General features: G+C 34.9%; 1 protein-coding gene across 5 annotated transcripts in view; it reads right to left on the bottom strand.

Annotated features, from left to right (window-relative positions):
* Positions 1 to 21,843, bottom strand: part of LOC105215471 (MICAL-like protein 1) — an 87,201-nt gene that overhangs the window by 12,189 nt on the left and 53,169 nt on the right. For 3 of the 5 annotated variants that reach the window (XM_054231111.1, XM_054231112.1, XM_054231113.1), the window contains exon 5: positions 505 to 2,930. In XM_054231111.1, the coding sequence (XP_054087086.1) occupies positions 505 to 2,930 (2,426 nt within the window). Of the gene's footprint in view, positions 1 to 504; positions 2,931 to 4,856; positions 5,880 to 20,135; positions 20,630 to 21,843 lie in introns of those variants that run through there. The other 2 variants (XM_054231114.1, XM_054231115.1) reach the window with 2 other exon arrangements.

Genomic DNA, 21,843 nt, shown 5'->3' with positions numbered 1-21,843 from the left:
CCCACTATACGCTTGTTGTATAATTGCTAAGCTACTTGCTACTCATCACTGAGATGCTTGATATCTGCTGCCAACAAAGTGGAAATAGTAGAAAATCTAGCGAAAAAGAACAATATTGTCGCAAACAAGTAGTCGGTTGACAGCAAAAAATAATAGTAATTTGCATATGCTCACACACACACACACAATTTAGCATTTAATTATCAGCTTGACAGTGCAACAAATTGTGGCAAGTGTAGGTAGTGGGCGACAATGTCTACCCATAAGGCCTTTATAAACAATTGCCTTGCGGAAACGTGCAATAAAGCAGCGGCAGTAGCAAGACGGCAATGTAAGTGTGTGCATCTTCATGCATATGCAAATACTTTAGAAGAGGGGAAAAGCGTAGAGCGCGCCGCTCGGCTGCTAAATCTTTAAAAATGTCGACAGCCCAATAACAACTATGGAAAATGGAAAATTTTCTTATAAATTTGCAACAAAAACAAATAAATCGCAGATACTCACAGATTGGTGCGCGGCGTGGGCACGGGCGTCTTCTTCGTCAGCGATGATGACAAACTGGAGTGACGTGAAAATTGCGACGCGGCCTCTTCGTCAGTCTCTTCGCCGAATGGATTGCGCGATATGCGCGGTGGTGGTGGACGCGGTGGCGGCACTTTGCCGCCTGTAGGCGTAGAAGCGGCCGTTGAGGTGCGTGATGATGGCTTCTCCAACTCAATCTCATCATCGGAACTATCGAAAGGATTCAGATTTTGCGTCTTCTCTGCTGATTTGGCGACTGCGCTGCTGTTGCTGACAGCACGCGGTTGTGGTGTTCTTAGCGCCACTTGTTGTTTTTGTAGGGTTTCCTTGTTCGCCACGCATTCGTCATCTTCGTCCTCGGATTTGAAGGGATTTAAGTCTTCAGGATATGCTACGGTGCTAACTTTGCTAGGTGTAGTTGCCAGATTTTCGGCTGTAGTGGCTTCGGGGGCCTTGCTGGATGCATCTGCTGGTATTTTGGTGGCGCCATCAGTGTTTGGAGTCTCCTGTTTTGGTTGTGTATCCACCATTGTTGCGTCTTCGTTAGTCTCCGCTGCACTTATTTCTATTCTCGGTGCTGCCACTTGTGTTTTCGGTTCCGGCTTGGCTTCGCGCTCGCTTACATCTAATACTATATTATTGTCTTTTGCTGTTTCCATTTCCAAAGGCACTTCATTTACGAGTGATTCCTTGATTTCATTTGCTTTAGTTTCAATTTTATCAGCCTTCTCCGTTTCTATTGCTCGTAATTTCGCTTCGTCTTCGAGATTTACTTTAGTCAAACTTTCAGTTGCACTTGCTGCATTGCTTGTGGGCGTGGCTGGTGGCGGCGTAGCCGGCGCAACCGTGTTGTTCTCCTCCTCAGCATCCACATTCATTAGTTTCTTATCTTTATCAATGTTAGTATTATCGGTTTCAGGTTCACTTAGCTTATCTTCAGTGTTTAGTGTTGTATTATTATCATTACGTGTATCATTATCGGCTTGCTTCTCCTCCTCAGCGTTATTATTACGTTTGTTTGCAATTACTTCGAATTGTTGCAGACGCGCACGCACCACACTGAGTCGTTCGGTCGTTGCCACATCCTCCGGCGACTCCAGTGACTTTATGCGCATTTCAACAGACTTCTCCACGGACATGTCCATATTCTCGGTGCCGCTCTCCGTATCCAATTCGCGGAGGTTGGCACGCAGTGTCTCGAGTTTCTCTGCATTCGACGTCGTGGTTGTTGCTGCCGCAATTACGTTTGTAGCTGCATTTTGGTCTTTGGTAACATCTTCATTAGAATTAGGTTCACTTAAAACTAAATTATTTGTTGCTGTTAGGCTGCTTTGCGCTTTTTGTTCTGGTGTTTTTGTAGACACATCTTTCGAAGCGTCCTTGTGTTGGCCATTGTTGTTGGCATTGTCGGCTTGTAGCTCGGCGCGTGCTTGCGGTGGCGTTGGAGCTGCTGCCGCTGTGTCTTCCGCTGTTTTTGCTGCTGTCAAATTCAACTGCACCTGTGTCCGCTTCTTCGCGACTGGGGTGCCAGTGCTGCTGTTACTTGTCGGTGTTGTCTTTTTAGTCGGCTCTACGTTTTCCATGTTTTCCTTGTTGGCTGCTCCAAGTTGTAGTTGTGCAGTAGCTGTAAATCTTCTATTATCTGGAGTGGGTGACTGCGCTTTCTCTCTCTCAACATCACTACCCTCCGGCGTGACCTTTGGTGGTTCGGTCTTGGGCAATGCTGGCGCTACGTCATCCAAACTTGTCTCGGCATCGGTTTCATTCTCAGTGTCTGAGGTCTCCATTTGCGTTTCGGTGCCTGATTTACTGTCCACAGTATTGGTTAGACTCTCGCCGTCATCGCCCTCACCGTCGATGGTGTCATTGAGAAAGCTACTAAGCGCGCTGTTCATTTTGTATGCCGATGTTGTGGGCGCTTCCATGCGTTGCAGACTCTTACTCTTTTCTTCGTCCGAAACGCTTTTCTGCAGCAAAAATTTACTGCTTGTAGCTGCTTCACTGCTATCACTGGCGACCGCATCTTTCTTCGACTGTTCGAAGAACGCCAACCGATCGGCTATGGAGCTACGCACATTCTTCGGTAGCGCTGCATTGAGACTGCTGCTGCTCGTTGGTGTTTGCTCTGCACTTGGTTGACGCAATTGCACATCGCCAACGGCTAGTTCTTCACCAGCAGCGGGCGCATTCAATTGCACCTCCTCGTCAGGGCAAGTCTCACAGCAGTACTCGCCATCCACCTCGGTCTCATAGAAGCTGCCTGGTGTCAGTTGTGAGCCGCAACGCGCACATTTCAGACACGTGCGATGATAGACTTTCTTGCCGACCAATAGGCGTTCGGCGAGAAACACAGGCAATTGACATTTTTGGCACGGATCTCGCTTGGGTACGCCGACAACGTGGGCCATCTGTAAGAATAAAGAGACGTGATTTAGTAAGCAGAGGTTCAAGTAATTTTTGTATATTAAAGTGTTCATTAGTTGGTTAGTATTTTAAGTTAATAGTTAAGTTTGGGTTTGCGCGCCGAAAAGTATGCAACGCAGTCGCTTGTAATTCTATGGATAAGTTGAAAGTGCAACTCTATAGTTTCTCGGGTATTTATGTTAACTGTATTTTTGAATATTATTTGTGTAAATATATTAAAAATTTATTAATTTTCTTTAAGAATGTCAAGAAATACTTATGGAATCTACAGGTTACCAAATAACTGAATGGATTTTTCGAAACTGTGTGGATTTAGATATTATGTACCAGAGAGATTTAAGTGGACGACATAATTTGCAAGGAGTATTTAAAGTTTGCATGTGCCTTACTTCTATTTTGTAACCCCCTTATTCGTTATTTTTCAATAAAATGTAACTGTTTCAAATGTTCATATTAAAGTTAGACCAGAAAGCAGTCTTCCGCTTAATACTAAACGAGAACCCCCATTGTCTTTTCAGAATATCTTCTAAAATATATGTCAAGGTTCTTCGAATTGACCTTATTCATATGGATTTCGGTATAAAGTTGGTGTAATAACAGAATCCTACATGTAAGCGCTAGAGACACACAGTTTTTGAAAGTGTCGAAATTCTAAGTCAAACACGAAGTTAGTTTTTAAGAGCCATGGAACAATATTTGTAATAAGAAGTATACTTTTAAGCACTATATACGGTATATACGGGTTGTTAGTACAAAATTTTGAACTTTCTATGAGCAAAAGTCCATTTTAACCATTATTTAGAAGCATTTTTGGACTTTTTGTAAAGAAAAGTCTACTTTTAGGGGACAAAATTATTTGTAGGGACAAAATTTTGAACTTTCTAGGAGAAAAGGTATATTTTTGAGCAATAATCTGAACTTTCTATGAGCAAAAGTCCATTTTGACCATTATTTATAAGCTTTTTGTAAAGAAAAGTCTACTTTTAGGATTACACAACTAAGATTTACAACTTTCATAATTATTAGTCTAACTTTAGGAGCTGCTGAAACCACTTTCCTATTAAGATTCATAATTCAAAGCATATTTTAAGGCGCTAAAACCACAAATATATTAAAAATCTACTTTTATCGACTGTAGAGCAAAACTTTTATTTGTCCCACGAATAATTTTATGGCAAAGATAGTCTGTTAAGCTTAGAGGAGTTAATTTTCCTTCTTCAGTGCACACAGCTCTTCTTGCCCGCGCATCATATTCAACTTGACACCTCTAATGACTCTTACTATTTCAATCATTCTAGCACTTTATTACGCTGTACTGGTTTCTCTTATCAAAAAGCGCAGATATGTTTGCATGTAAAGCATGTGAAGCAATAGAGCAATAGAGTATTTGCATATTTTCTAGGGCAAAAGAACATAGATTTCAGATAGAGATAGTCTAATCAGCATGAAAGTAAGTTATGTAAATATTTACTACAATATGTGTGTTTATGTATGTATATATTGCATGTCAGGGAATGTGTTTTGAAAGCAACAACAACAATTAACGGTAAATGCGTGGACAGCAATAAAAGCAGTAGCAGCGGGAGAGGCAGCAGCAGCAGTAGAGGAGGCGAAAGCATTTTAAATACATATGTATATATATAAGATGGCTTGTAGGACTAATAAATATGTAAATGCCAACTGTTAGACAACAATAACAACAATACTTATAAACTACGTTAGATTATAGCGCAACTTTTGAGGTTAATGCATGGTTAGTGGGTATAGTTAGTTATACTTATGACATATGTATGTGAGAGTATGCATGACTTAAAACGAAAGACACACACAGTTCATAAAGGCAGTTTAGATTTAGTAAAATATACAGTTATGCGTTGCATTTCAACTGCAGCCGTTGAGTGAGGGCTTACCTGTAGAACGCAATTGTGCGTGCGTCTTGCTTTAAACGTTTCTTTTGTATATGTATGTGTGTGAGCGTGTGTGCGGACTTTGATAACACACTCAATTCCTTGTGGATTTATTGCGCATGCGCTCACGAGCCTAACAGGTGCGTGTGTGTTGTGTTGGTGTTATTAAATTTACTTTGTTGTTGTTGTTGTTATTGCTACTGTGTGTGTTGTGTTGTAATTTATTATGATTTGTTTGCTTATATGTTATGTGAGTATGTTCTATAGAAAATTATAGTACCAACTCGAGCACGAAATGTTACACACTTAATTGCTAAATTTAGTTTAATATTAATTAAATTTAATAACGCGTATGCGTCGAGCTTCAAAAAGAAAGCAAGTAACAACGCGTTGTACAGACACAAAAACAACAAAGAGTCTTAAACGATTTGAATATTTGCAGAATAAAAAACACAAATTACAAAAACAAAATATTCAATTAAACGTACGCTTAATTGCTACTTAATTAACGCTGCATTTATATATAATATTTGTTTTTGTTGTTGTTTTTTCTAAACTAAAAATCTGGTTTGTTCAATTGCGTGATGTATTTAAGCTGCTGCGTGTGTGTGTGGGTGTGTGTGAGATACTTTCATTTGAGTGCAAAGAATTTCGCCGCTTAATTGCTTGAGCTTCGTTTTAGTAGCTTCCTTCAGCAATACTTATTTCTTGTTTTTGTTCGTTTTCTTTGTATTTGTTGTACATTTGTTTTGTTAAAATTGTTTTTTTTTTTGTTCGTGTTGCGGGAAGTTTTGAGTTTTTTTCTTTTTATTTTGTTTTTAATTAGTGCTTCCTTATTATTTTAACGTTTTTTTGTGTTAATGATATTATTTTTGTTCGTTAATGTGTGCACTTTTGCAATATATGTGTGTGTGTTGAAACTCAAAATAAACAACTGAGCGCGCTTTTTTGTTTGTTTAGTCCTATTTGTATTTAGCAGAATATCTCAGGTTTATATTGTCCAATAATGTCCAGAGTTTTCTCGTCCTGTTTAGAAAGAAATAAGTAAAAAAAGAAAAAAAGTCCAATATATATAGAGATAACGTTGTAAATGATTAATGAAACATGAGAGAAAAAAAAAAGAATTTCGAAATAAAGAAAATTGCAAGAAACCAGCGAACCATGCAGAATGTGAGGAGAAGTACGAAACGAAAAGAAACATTTATCTAATCCAAAATTATTCTAAAATTAATTGTGTGAAGCAAACCTACTAATTTACTAATCTCGTCTTTAATTAGAGCGCGGAACTATATTTTTATCCAGACAGAACTTGATAGACTCTTAATTTAATCAATTAACAAATTTTCTAAAAGAGGAAACAGCTGAAATGTCTATAATACCATTGCAATTAGTTTTTATTAAAACTAAAAGCTTTATATTATTTTTTACTCTACAAATTGAATGACAATTAAATTAGCAAATTAATTACCTGAAATGCTTTACATACCATGTAGCAACTGATTACTTTGTAATAATTTTATAGATTTTTGTTTTTATTTTAGATTTTGATATTGATTTGATCTCAATTAAAATTCTGTTAGACAATTTACTAATTGACTCAATTAAGTTTACATAACAATAATTTTCAAAAATTTTATTTTATATTTTTTTCTAAAAATTTAATACCAATTATAATTGTAAATAGCTAATTTGATAATTGACTCAATTAATATTACATTAAAATCATTTTAAAAATCTTATTAATTTTATTTTTATAAATAATAATAATACCGATTATAATTGTAAACAGCTAATTTGATAATTGACTAAATTAAGCGGTTGTCTGAAAGGTATTCCTAACCCTGTAGCATTTGTTGGAATACAATTCAAGACTTCATTATATGTTTTTTCCTATAAATTAAAGGTCAATTAGTAGTAAAATGCTCGAATACTCGATTAATAAAGTATGAAGCTCCAGAATTAAATTATATTATTATTTTTTTTTGGATACCTCGATGGCAGCTCTTTTAAAAAAATATCTAATTATATTTAAGAAACGTAGTGTTTACAGGGATTCTATATAGAGCGTTTCATTTCGAAAATTCAGTTTTTCCATTTCTTTCTGTAGAATATTCGGTGCTTTATATAAAACCTAAGGCCTAAGGAAATTATTTAATATATTTAAATATGTACGTTCAGTATACATGGCAGTATACCACAGCAGTCTATCAAATTTCAAGAGATAGAACACGAGCATTTAATCTATAAATCTAAACAAAAACAATAAATTATAATTTCAATAAATTTTCCTTTACCAACATCCCTCTTTTCCACAACAGATTGCATTAAGCTTAATTGACCTATTTATTTTTACACGGTCTGCTGGTTTAATGAAGGCAAAATTATATGAGGTAATAAACAAACATACATACATTTTTCTAAATTTCAGTAATATTTTGTATATACAAGTATATATGTACAATTTTATAAAATAAATAATACTAGCAAGTTGCACAAATTAGTTGTTTTTATGGTTGTAAAAAGCATGAAATACATACATAATATAATTGAAGAGATACATATTTACAGGAAGATAACACTAATTACAGCACATAAATATATAAAAACCAATATTACATACGAAATTGAATTTACAAATCTGTAGAGCAACGAAAATATATAGCTTTTCATTTGAAAGTTTAAAAATTTAGATAACATAAATATAATATATACAGTTTGACAAATATCAATACTTTTAAAATAAACCGCAGGGAAGATGTCGATCACTCATATAGGTCGTCTTCAGAGCTCGAATAAATGAACTTTAATAACTCTGTAAAAGACCGATCCATTAACTACGAGAAAAGTTTACTAATGAAAGTTATTTTGAATGACAACCCTGTTTCTGTCAACTAAATGTCATTTCAAACTCATAAGATTGAATGAAAATAGAGAAATACAATTTTCTATATATCTATTCCGTACAAATACCTCATCGACGCCAAGAAAGGGTCCGATAAATACTTTAGACATTTTGTAACGCTATTTAAGGATTAAGGTTCAATATTTTTTGTCGACTAATTCTTCTCAAACGATATCAAACGATTATGTTTGCTGGGTAATGGTAACCAATATGGATTTCAGAAATCAGTAGAGCGGAAAGTTGGTAAACAAACTCATGTGCGTCATTAGTTTGACAGCTTGGATGAGTGATCTCGGAAAAAGTCAGCATAAATAACAAATATGCAATGAAGAATGGATTGGACTAAGACTAGTATCTAGTAAGGAAGAATCAAATTAGAAACGAAAAGGAACTGTGTTAGCTTTCGTCCATAGATGTACTTCGAATACTGATTGATAAAAAAGTAAAGAGAAGAGGAGGATATTCTGTTCCTTATACGAAAAATGGAACTGATCAAAAAATATTAATTTAGAACCAGAATCATAAAAGAATAATAATGAACTAGTCAGAAATAGGTCAGACTCGTACCAAATATAGAGCGATTTATTAAAGGTTGGCTATTGGGGTTTGTAACTAACAGTTTAAAGCTATTTTACAAATAGCCCTTTGCACTGCTGGGCACATTATTATTAAAATATATATGTAAATTAGATCGTGTATATTATTTCACTGAAAAATCATTACAAAATCAACGCTCACTATAGTACATCGTTATCGCTATACATTGTCATAGTAAAGCGAATTACAACAAACGGATGAAGCAGTCAATCTCTGACTTTAGCTTAGTCATAGCAATTATTTTCTGTGCTTTTTTTGCAAAACCCTTATCGTGCTCTGATTTCGTATTGAACTGTAGTGAATCGTGAAAAAACAAACATTAATTTTATAGGTGTGGGTGCACAATTTATAAAAGCCTCTTCTTTTTTTGTTCCAAAACAATCAAACGGCAATTAAGTATTCAATACAATAATATTGCAAAATGATTGTGGTGTGTTGTGATGGTGCGAATCTGTGGCGCATGAAAGGTCACATTGAACAGATTGACAGCGTGATAGGCCAGTTGATTGGCATTTTTCTAGGTTATGCAAATAGTTGGTGCGGTTTTAAACACTCTACGGTATCAAGGGCATCAACATATGAAGCTAAGTGTTGGGGAATTTGTAATAAAAGAAGAATATATATAAAGATATAATAAATATTAGTTATATAAACTCTATATATCATTAAAGAAACTTGCGAAATTCGCTAGAAGTGGTGACTTGAATGCAGTTACAAAAACAAAATCTCATATTGCTTCCGCTCTCTTTTTATATGGAAAATGTTTACAAGTTGAGTAATACATTTTGTTGAAAATATAGAAATACAAAGAAAAAATAACAGCATATTCTTACTCAATAGTAAAAATAAGAAACTCAAATATTTCCAAAAACTATGCAATAAACAATAAGATTTGCAAAATAAATAAGAATTAATTATTTGTTTATATTTATCTGAGGAACGCAGATTCTTCAAATGAGCCAAATATTTTCAAAATTTTTTCAGAGTCGAAGAAATTTGCAACTTTTTATTTATTTATAAAATTGATAAAGGGTGATTTTTTAAGAGCTTGATAACTTTAAAAAAAAAAAACGCATAAAATTTGCAAAATCTCATCGGTTCTTTATTTGAAACGTTAGATTGGTTCATGACATTTACTTTTTGAAGATAATTTCATTTAAATGTTGACCGCGGCTGCGTCTTAGGTGGTCCATTCGGAAAGTCCAATTTTGGGCAACTTTTTCGAGCATTTCGGCCGGAATAGCCCGAATTTCTTCGGAAATGTTGTCTTCCAAAGCTGGAATAGTTGCTGGCTTATTTCTGTAGACTTTAGACTTGACGTAGCCCCACAAAAAATAGTCTAAAGGCGTTAAATCGCATGATCTTGGTGGCCAACTTACGGGTCCATTTCTTGAGATGAATTGTTCTCCGAAGTTTTCCCTCAAAATGGCCATAGAATCGCGAGCTGTGTGGCATGTAGCGCCATCTTGTTGAAACCACATGTCAACCAAGTTCAGTTCTTCCATTTTTGGCAACAAAAAGTTTGTTAGCATCGAACGATAGCGATCGCCATTCACCGTAACGTTGCGTCCAACAGCATCTTTGAAAAAATACGGTCCAATGATTCCACCAGCGTACAAACCACACCAAACAGTGCATTTTTCGGGATGCATGGGCAGTTCTTGAACGGCTTCTGGTTGCTCTTCACCCCAAATGCGGCAATTTTGCTTATTTACGTAGCCATTCAACCAGAAATGAGCCTCATCGCTGAACAAAATTTGTCGATAAAAAAGCGGATTTCACATTTCGAACCGAACACTGATTTTGGTAATAAAATTCAATGATTTGCAAGCGTTGCTCGTTAGTAAGTCTATTCATGATGAAATGTCAAAGCATACTGAGCATCTTTCTCTTTGACACCATGTCTGAAATCCCACGTGATCTGTCAAATACTAATGCATGAAAATCCTAACCTCAAAAAAATCACCCTTTAGAAGCATGCGGTAAAAAACAAAAAAAAATATGAGAAAATTATTGAGAAGATTTTTAGGAGTAAGAAGAAGAATTTTTCAAAAACATACGTAATAGTTATTATTTTTGAAAATTTTACAACAACTTAGACCCCAAAAAGTATTAATAAGTTTCGTCTACCATAATTTTGAACCAGACCAAAACAGAATATGATGGGAAAACGTTAAAAATACAAATATTGTGCATTAATTAATTGAATATGAGGCAAAATCCAAAATATTTGTATTCAGTTTCAGTAGAAGAAATCTTTATTGATTTTAGAATTATATAAATGGTTCTGTTGGTTCAATGACAATTTAAGCTCCAATTAGACATTTAACTTCAGAGCCCTTAAGAAATAATACGAACATTTTCAGTTTCAAAATTTCAGCTATTTTACTTTTTTTATTAATTAGCGATCATTTCTGGGTTCAAATATAGCTTTTTGCTATTTTTTTAAAGCACTCGACCTTATTGTAATTCCAAAATTACACTCCCCGAGCACTCGCATTATAGGAGCAATTTGATTTGCAAAAATTCTATAATTAAACACAGGGCTGCGCTTGAGCTTAACTAAATTAAGTTGGCGCATAAAATGTGTGTGAATAAAACTATAATTGAATGTAATTAGTTAGAAAGTGCGTAGTTTCCAAAACAACTGTCGCTTACATATATATTGTATGTAACATATACTAGTGTATACACAAATATATCTGGAAAATATTGAACTAATTCTACTCAGCTGACCGCAGCGATGACAATCTGAAAGGCTTCACTGGCATCGCAATTATACAGACAATGAACTATTGCACAGATTAACAAATATGTATGAACTGATATTATATATAATAGAGCGTATATATTGAAGCGATGCATATCATAGCTCACACTGCTAAAGTCCAAAGGACGCCTACTAGAGGTTGTTTCATATATGTTTAATATACACATATTATACGCACTTCACTATTATTCAATACTAATGTGCGTTCATTTTTTCAAATATATAATATACTGTGAGTGCCATTAAAAGTTGTACCAAACGGGTCTACGGAGCCGGAACGGACACTGATTTTTATTCAACGAGGAACTGTACATTAAGAACAACAACAACATCAAACAATAAAAATTATTTTTCCTATAAATGCATACCCAGGAATGTTGAGGTTAGTAAATGAAACGGATCGAGAATGCAAATCCATAGAAGAATTACCTCTACAGCAATTCCTAGGAGTATTTTAGGCCCTAAAACAACAAGACAAATTCCTAAATCATCCACGAAGATACATAAGTGGAGACCATATAATTATAAGTCCTCCCGATTCTTTGGGGTTTTCCTCTAAAATAATTTGTTCTTCGAAGCAAAAACAACTTAAAGCCTTGCGCAAAAAAACCATGATTTTCCTATCACTCTCGCCTCCATGTAATTCCAATAATAACGTTTTTGCAATGCACTTCATTTGTTCAGACGCCAACGGCGGATGCGACACTTGCCAACAACGCGCCAAGCTATTCGCATACATACATACATATACAAATATATGAACATTTGTATGTGTGTATGTGTGTGCGTCGCTACTTATATAAACAAATTTGCATTATTATTGCTTCTTATTTTGCAGCGACTGGTTTCCAGTTGTATTTTATTGCATTTTTTTGTCATTTCATTTAAGTCAATTTGATTTGCAATCGATGCGCATACGCAAATATATATAAATTTGCTGTAAATATGTATGTTTGTAAAGCGGTGCATCACTTGCGTCATTTCGTTGCTGCTGTACTGTGCCTCCCATGTGCTTTTATGCTTACAGTAGAGTGAAGTATATTCTTGTGCTTTTATGCTTACAGTAGAGTGAAGTATATTCTTGACAATGCAGTAATAAATTGAATTTTGCGAAATTACACACATACAAAAACTCATACATCTAAATGATGGATATTGCGGCAACGTGAATAGCAATTGGCTATTTGTAGCAAATGCAGTAGCCATGAGAATGAGAATTGCATTAGCAGAAGTGCAAACCTTTTAGCGGCATTGGCAAGACACAAGCATCGACTATGGAGCTGAGGAGATACATGTAATGAAAACTTTGAAAAAGGCAACTTACTACAAAATAGTCCAATTGTAACTGGTAATCAACTAGTTTGATTTTAACTAGTTACAAACTAGTTCGAAAACTGACAACTTCAATTGAATTACATTTAAGTTATTTCAGTTAGATTCGCCACTTTGTATTTCTTCTATATATACCAGAAGATCCCCCTATCCGAGACAACTACCTCGAAGACACATTTAGGTTAAAGTATTTCAGGTGCCCTTTTCATAAGGGCCTGAATTCTTAAATTTCCGAACAATTTTAGATAACAGATCATAGACACTTGATATGAGCTAAAGCATTATTATCTAATACAAGAAAGTTTGATCAAAGTCAACACAAACATACAGAAAACGTGGAAATAGCAGTAAAGTTCCGAAGATTGTGAAAGGTCTGCACTTGATTCGAAACATTGATGCCTGCTTGGGCAAAGTAGAGATAATTAGCGGAAGATCCACCTGAGAAAAGTTAGCATAAATAAGTTTCAAAACTCAAAAAGCTTTAGAACACTTTACACAATAAAACCAGAGTGGGAACCAAGAGTAACTAAGTCTCATTTGAGACCAACAACTAATAGTAGTATCAAGATAAAAGTATAATTAAAACCAGATCCACTTCGCGAGATCACAGCTTTTCCCCATTTCACAAATCATACTTTGGAGCAACTGCGAACAAATGCACACGAACTAGTCGCATTATAAACTGGGAACCATATTGCACTTCATTATTTCTACAATACATAATAAAATTACCAGGGCATGGTACTGAGTACTACATGGAACTTACAATTTATGTGCAATCAGAAGAACAATAAAAAAGAAGCTTTCAACAATGCCGACACTTCAAAGGAGGTCACTGCAACAAATCACTCGCGATCGATAGACACTATCACCGCTAACGCAAAAATCGAACACCACAAAACGGAACAACCGAACCACACAAACAACAAATTGCCACTGTTGCCGCTAGACGCTTCTTTAACTGGTGGTTTCAAGTGGAGAAAAATGCGCTGAGAATGTTTTAATGACACACACAGACACCGCATTTAGCGCTGGAAAACAGCTTTTTTTTCTCAAGTTGTTAACTAAGTATGCATATTTGATGAAATAAACAAAATTGAATAACCAACTAAACAACTTTCTTGAGAAGAAACGACAAGAAGACACTAAATCCGAGGGAAATGAGACGAAAATAAATGCCTGAAACAGGTTTTCGATGAAGCGCAGCGGTTTAACTAATGCAATTTGTGTATTTCGAATGAAGATTTTTTGGGGAAACAACAGATTATTCGATCTAACGACATCCGCTGTAAGAATACACATATGTTAATGTGTAGCATTTGAAGTTAACCTTTGGAAGAAAAGCTATACATTTCTATATGTTAGAGATAGCGCTGAGAAAGTTAAGACAAAGTAAAATGCTCACTAGCCTTCAAGGCAGCCACTCAGCCAGCCAGCGCATCAACCGGCAAAGCAGTTAACCTCAAAACTTAAGTATTTGTTTACTTTACCGCGAGTATGCAAGCAACTAATGCCAAGCTACATGCTGTTACAATGAAATGCCAGCCGATGAATGTGAAGAGCTCATGCATGATGTGGTGCCCACACCGAGCCGGCGGCTGACCTACCTGTTCTCACATACCCACACTGACCACTCGCGCAACGAGCGACCGGACATTGAACTTAGGGTTTGCAGTGGAAGCGATGATGATGCTCGTGTCTTTACTATTTCGATTTTACATCGTTTGTACAGCAAGTTGGCGATCTCCTGCGGAGCTGCAGCATGGTTATGTGGCGGTGTTGAAGGGTGGTTGAATGTAATTGTGGGTTTTTGTGGCATTTCAAATTTGTTTTGCTAAACATTTTTGTGACGATTAAAAGCGCAGTGTCTTATTACCTTTAAGTAAACCATAATTTAATTATAAATATTTCCAGTTTTACATACATATATACAGCCAGTGGGGGAAAACGATTTAATTACCTTCGTGGTAATAAAAAATGTTTAAAAACATATTAAATTTTTAAACTGCCAACCATGGCGAATGTATAATTACACTTTTCTACCACTAAAATGTGTCGAAATCGGTGGCATTCACTCAGAGTCAAAGTAAAAGCTTTGTGACATTTGCTTTTTCCAACTTTTTTTTTCAACATCTCTGACAATGCTGACAGTGGCGCGAGTGTTTTCTTTTGCGAAAAGTAAAAGTCTGAAATATGCATTGCTGTCGTGGTGGTAAAAGTCGACATTTATCACTGTGTGCCACAAAAAAAAAAAAAACAAAAAATAAAAAATGCTTTGTATTCTCTTTCTCTCTTTCTATACAGTTTTATACATTTCATACAACAGAAGAGCTCATTAAGCGTAAATTTGGTTTTTATTCAAAAGTCATTGCTATCGAAGACTTGTGTGCACAATAGACCTGTATGCAAAGTGGCGTGACCTTGACTTTGTACTATGTCTAACAAATCTATTTTTATTGTAAAAACTCAACATAACCTCAAAAATACTGAATGACCGTATTTTCTTTCATATTTTTAAAGGAAAATTCATTATCTTATATTTATCTTTCTTTGTTTTCCTCTGACTTCCTTTTATTTTGTTTTCGTCCATGAAGAAAATGATCAAAAATTTAGCTGAAATTGGGTTTGTTTATTATTAATTGTTAAAATATTTTATATTGTTGTGCCAAATTCACAAATCGTGACTGTTTTTAAATTGCCGATAATAAATATTTTTTCACAATAGGGAGAACAGCAGTAACGGAATAATGTATTCTAACAACTCAAAGAACAGAGCAAAAAAAAAATATTTTTCATTTATAAAAGATTTACGACTTAATAAAACTGCCAATGAGCTGCCAAGCCGATTTTCAACAAAAGTTTAACCGAAGTGCTTTAAACAAAATTCTCGATTTCTCCACATTTTTATGTAAATCGTTAGCTATTTCCAGCTTTTAAGCAACTATTTATGAATTTTGTGCTTTTTATCTAGCCATTTATGGCATAAATAAGTTTAAAAAATAGTATGAGAAAATTAGCAAACAAAAAGTGTGGAAAAGAATTGAGGCTGCCTAACAAAGCACTGTTTCACTGCCGCAAGTCATAAAGGAAAGATTAATGGGTCATGCAAACAATATTTTTTTAATATTTTTCTACTGAGAGAGCTGTAAAACAATGTCAATGAAAGTATGAGTTATGTACAGCCATAATATTTTATTATTTTCTTAACAAGAAAAATTTTAACTAAACGTCTGTTTTTAGCTTTTTGCAATAAATTCTATTTTTGTATGAAACTGTGTGTTTTCGAGATTTTAAAATCATATTTGATTTTACTTGAAATTAACTATGAGATGATTTCATACAGACGTTCATTGTAAAAAAGTGTTTTGAAGTGATTTTACACCCACAATCACTATAAAAAAGTGTTTTGAAGTGATTTATAGATCTGAAATTCATATGAAAAAATTTAAAAAAATATGTATTTAATTTAAAAATTATTATTTTTATTTAAATTGACTACTTTTTCAAAGTAAAAGCTTTTTGAAAATATTTTCAGCTGTTTTAAGTATGTACTTAAAAGCATTTCCGAACAAATTTGTTTCAAATACAATTTTTTAATAACATACATATATACAATCTATATCCAAATATGTATATAAAATAGTTCGACAAATTATAAAAAATTTGAAGAAAAACATTTGCCTGGTGATTGATTGCTCTCCATACCAAGAATTCTAATTAATTTAACACATTTTGAGGTATTATACATTTACATGCATATGTACATAAATAAGTAAAAATGTTAAATATTTAAGTACACTTAATGCATACACAATAATATTATATATATTTCCCTGCTTTTAACACATTTTCCACAATACAATATTCATTATTTGAACAACTGTTTAACAAGCAAATGTGTAAAATGAATTTAGGTCATATGCACCAGTCAGTATGCTTTTGTGTACATGGTAGCCATTCTTTGATCAATTAATTCCTTATTTTTATAAGTAATGAGGTTTAAGTAAAGTGTAAGAAATCTTATTTTCCTATTTGTCACTTGAAAAATAAATTTCTTAGTTATACACATTATTACATTTTTCCAACTCTGTTGTATACATGTAAGTCTCTTCCGATTTAAATGACCTTTTCTCACGCTAACCTCATGTCGGCAGTCGACAAATGATTTAAATAACGCCTTAAATTTCATTAATACTAAACCACAGAGGCGACTGACTTTTTGTTTTCTGCTTCTTCTACTCCATTCATTAGCCTTGAAACAAGCAACAAAGGCAACATACAAATTTACCACTTCACATTGGCAAATAGTGTATGTAACTGCGTACTAATGTAAAGGGTGATTTTTTTGAGGTTAGGATTTTCATGCATTAGTATTTGACAGATCACGTGGGATTTCAGACATGGTGTCAAAGAGAAAGATGCTCAGTATGCTTTGACATTTCATCATGAATAGACTTACTAACGAGCAACGCTTGCAAATCATTGAATTTTATTACCAAAATCAGTGTTCGGTTCGAAATGTGAAATCCGCTTTTTTATCGACAAATTTTGTTCAGCGATGAGGCTCATTTCTGGTTGAATGGCTACGTAAATAAGCAAAATTGCCGCATTTGGGGTGAAGAGCAACCAGAAGCCGTTCAAGAACTGCCCATGCATCCCGAAAAATGCACTGTTTGGTGTGGTTTGTACGCTGGTGGAATCATTGGACCGTATTTTTTCAAAGATGCTGTTGGACGCAACGTTACGGTGAATGGCGATCGCTATCGTTCGATGCTAACAAACTTTTTGTTGCCAAAAATGGAAGAACTGAACTTGGTTGACATGTGGTTTCAACAAGATGGCGCTACATGCCACACAGCTCGCGATTCTATGGCCATTTTGAGGGAAAACTTCGGAGAACAATTCATCTCAAGAAATGGACCCGTAAGTTGGCCACCAAGATCATGCGATTTAACGCCTTTAGACTATTTTTTGTGGGGCTACGTCAAGTCTAAAGTCTACAGAAATAAGCCAGCAACTATTCCAGCTTTGGAAGACAACATTTCCGAAGAAATTCGGGCTATTCCGGCCGAAATGCTCGAAAAAGTTGCCCAAAATTGGACTTTCCGAATGGACCACCTAAGACGCAGCCGCGGTCAACATTTAAATGAAATTATCTTCAAAAAGTAAATGTCATGAACCAATCTAACGTTTCAAATAAAGAACCGATGAGATTTTGCAAATTTTATGCGTTTTTTTTTTTTTAAAGTTATCAAGCTCTTAAAAAATCACCCTTTACAAGAGTTTTCGTAATTGAAATGTAAAAATTGCGTGCCGCATAAAGGCATAACAAAAGAAACGTGTTACTTGGTGACCCAGTGACTTATTTGAATGCAAAAGAAAACCAAAAAAAAAAAGAATAATAATAATAAAAATAAAAACAAAGACAAAAGTATAAACTGTAAGCAATAGCAACCAAAAAACATTAAAACAAAGCAAAATTGAAGAAATAAAAAAATCAAAAAACAAACAAATAGTGAACCCGCAGCTAATACTTGACTATAAGTGATGCATAAGGAGTTGCCTATGTTTACACAAAAGGAAAGGTATTTCTGTTGAGTGTGCTGCAAAAGTAAGGAGCTATAAAATACGCGTACATACAATAAACAAAAAAAGTAAAAGTGTTAAAGCAAATAAAAAAAGCAAATACAAAAATAAGTGGCTACAAATCTATAAATACACAATTTCAAGAAGTACACTGCATGCAGTTGATAATATTTTTAGGTATTATATCTCTTTAATAACAAATACAGCAAGGAAATCAACAATAATATACAATAAATTTGTTAAAATGAGTCATGCGGTGAGCGTGTTCGCTGCTGCGGATCACAATCGATTATTTCGACGTTAGCGCCATGGAGCTTAGTGTAGCTAAAATATTGCAACGATTGGTGCAAAAGCAGGCCAACAGGGCAATAAACTGGCAGACAGAAAAATTTGCTAACAAACGTGCTGTAGACCAAAAGATCTCTATGGCATGTCGAAGTCGCATTAAGCAAATGGAATTTGCAGGCACAAACAAGGCTGTGGCGCACTGAAGTGTTTAAGGAGTAAACTGCTTAACAACTGATACAGATACCTTTAATGGTGTATATGAAAATGTACAACGATTTGTATGTATATGTACTACCCTACTGCCCACATGCTGGGCATTAGCTTCGCGAATTTCATACGCACGCACGCAATGCTTTTATAACAATGGGTACACGCCACAATTATGCAAAATTTAATTCCAATCAAACATATTGCTTGTGCATAAATATTACGGTATGTATGTATGTACATTTCAGCATTTCATATCCAAAAGTAGCGCCACAAGCCACTCCCAAATCGTGGCCTAGGCACGCCAAGCGCGGCGTCCATGCATGTCGTGTTTTGACTAACAGCCAATGAGCAAGCCAATGAATCCATAGAAGTAGTTATGGTACATAATACTTTGGTTATTTTCATTTAATTCGTTAATATTTTTTACAAACACTCAAAGCCGCAATGGCAAATGACACGAATTCAACGTTAAACTTCACTGAGCAGCAAGTTTGCGGAAATATTTAGAGCGATAAAATGTGAAAAGTCTTGAGTAGAGGCTGCTAATTGGAGAGCTGCTGCGAAAATAAACTTTATTACTGCAGGGAAACTATAAAGCGTGATCAACTATAAAATATTAATATTATTTTTACTTTTCTAAAATAAACCTGCTATTTATAAAGATTTGTTTTAAAAAACAGAAAATAATTACTAAATATTTTAGCAATACAACAGACCAATTTCTTGAACTTGTAAAAATAAGTTTTACATTAAAACACTACAAATTAGAAGAGCATAAACAAATGACTTTAAATTAGAAAACCTAAAACAGAATATCGCTAAATGTCTAACGGTTTATTTTCTTCAGCATACAAATTGCAAATTTAACATTCCAGTTTACAACAATAAGAATTAATGATTTCTGTTGACAAGAGCAAATAAATATTTACATACATTAGCGCTTAAGCATTCTTATTGGATTTAATGCCTACATACATACATACACACATTTACATCTATAGTTCATCCCATATGAACTTGTGTGATATTTTGTGGTTGATCAAAACCGACTAATCTCCTGGCAAATGATAAACTGTTTGCGATTTTGCTGCGCCCAATGAAGTGCATATATTTAGCATTAGTCACCAAGAAATAAATTATTCCAAAAAAACTTAAATCAAAAAGAGAAACGGCCTTGTCATTACTGCTTACTCGTTAGGGGCTTTAGCTAACAGCACAGCAAAACCGTGGCGTAATTTCTTATCAGCAACAAAGAACCACGATTGACTTGCCTGCTATTTGTGGTTTACAAATATAAATTTACTGATAAATGTATATACTTCAGTTTTTGTGTACAAAAAAAGCAAAAATTTGCACCAGAACTCCGAAATTCTTGCATTTATTTGTAACATACAAGTAGCCATACTTATTTACACTCAACCACAGTATTTATGTCGATAAATGTCATGGCAATGAGTCACTTTCCCAGCAGGCGGTCAATTTCGACGCTAACCAGTGCGTTGCAAAAACAAAATAGCAGCATAATTCTACAACAAATTTGTCAATTTCTTTTGTATTGTTAATATGTATAAAGGAATAAAGCAAAATTATGTTTTACCTTCTCAGAATGTCGTTGCCATGCAAAGCCGGTTAACCAAACAACACCAGCTGAGCCACTGCAAACGCCACGTAATAGTCCAACACCAAAGGAAACCAAGCACAATTAATTGCAGTTTTATAAAAAAACGATATGCCACTTCTTGCAGAATAGTTTAAAATTTGTTTATTTAGATTTGTAGCTGTAAACCGACGAAGTTTCGCAGACAACAATTACTTTAGATTTCCACGGTTTGGCCAGCACTTCACAACACTTGCTTATTGCTTGTTTTTCACTTGCGTTTGCAAAAGCCGCAGTCAATAAACTCCTTTTTTTGGATTACAATAAATTCATTAAACAATTATCACTGAAATTTGGTTTTACAATATTTTTCTAATCATTTCCGTACCAAAAATAAAAATTGTTTTGTATAAAATCAAAATAATGTCAATGCGAAGAAGGTGGGCAAACACACCCACCCAGCAAATTATTTTAAAATGGACTGATTGGAAAAGAGATGCGCAGCTGAGAGCGTCGCCGAAAACTTGACAGCAGCAAGGTGTAGTTTGCCTCACAGCAGATGGCGCAGTAAGTTAGCTGTCATTTAATGCTGACAATCGCGACATCTGTGTTGGGGCTATTGTAACTGAATTATACTTTGTAGTGTGTAACTTAGATTATTGCTGTTGCAACTAGTGAACGCTAGGTGGCGCATTGAACTGTTATATTAGAAGAATTGGATATAACGGTTTAACAGAAATATTGTAATGTTTTTTTATAAAATTGAGGTTAGTTTATACTAGAAATTATTTTTCATTTCTATATTATAAAATTTTTTAGGGTGGGACATTTCTATGTTTTCTGAACAACTTGGCGTTTGAAGATTAACAGTTCATATAACAATTTGAAGGATTTCTTGTGCGAAACTCCTTTTTAGAAGTCCTTAATATGCATTAAGGAAACATGAGAGACTCTTTGCGGTTCTTTGCTACTAATTTTTCGAGACTCGAACACATAAATAGGGCGGCTGCAAAAGAAAAACTTCGGTTCTTATATAAGAATCATATTTCTGGAGACTTTCTATAGAATTAAAACTTCTAAAATGAAATGCAACAACAACAACAACAACGACGGAAATCAGCTATTGACCTTGTTCGAATGCCTTAAAAGGTCTTAAGCCGCAAAAACACAAAACGCTAAATAACTAGCGCTGCAACTATATAATAGCCATATACAGGGGCAACAGCAACAACAACAAAAACACGCGCTCGTTACTATTGCAGCGTTGCATGCGTCGATGGATGGCCAAAGCTGCCGGCTAAACTATATGCCGACAATTGCTTTTTAATGTGTGTACGATCATTCGCAGTAACAACAACAAAAATTCTGCGCATCCAGCACTGCACATGTTCTACCGATTTGTCGCCGCAGCAGCGTTGGCTGGAATTCTGCGCATTTTATGGAGTTTATTTGGCCAACAGTTGCAAGTATTTTGTTGCAACTAAACTGCTGCGGGAGTTGTTGTTGTTGTACTTGGAGCTTTGTAATAGCACATAGTGTTTGTTTGTATTGGCGAATTTCCTTTCTTTTCGCTATACCGCCAGCCGTTTCTTTAGAACGCTTCGCCTGCATTCTCTATTGGCTGCCTTTGAAGTTCTGGTTGGCACTTTGGCTCTGGGCTGCTTTCTCTCAGAAACTCTAACGATATTCTAAGCTTCTTTTTTTCCCG

Source organism: Zeugodacus cucurbitae, chromosome 5 (assembly GCF_028554725.1).
Source record: "Zeugodacus cucurbitae isolate PBARC_wt_2022May chromosome 5, idZeuCucr1.2, whole genome shotgun sequence".
Lineage (NCBI taxonomy): Eukaryota > Metazoa > Arthropoda > Insecta > Diptera > Tephritidae > Zeugodacus > Zeugodacus cucurbitae.
Note: the sequence above shows the minus strand (reverse complement) of the source record. Positions and strands in the feature narration are given on the sequence as shown.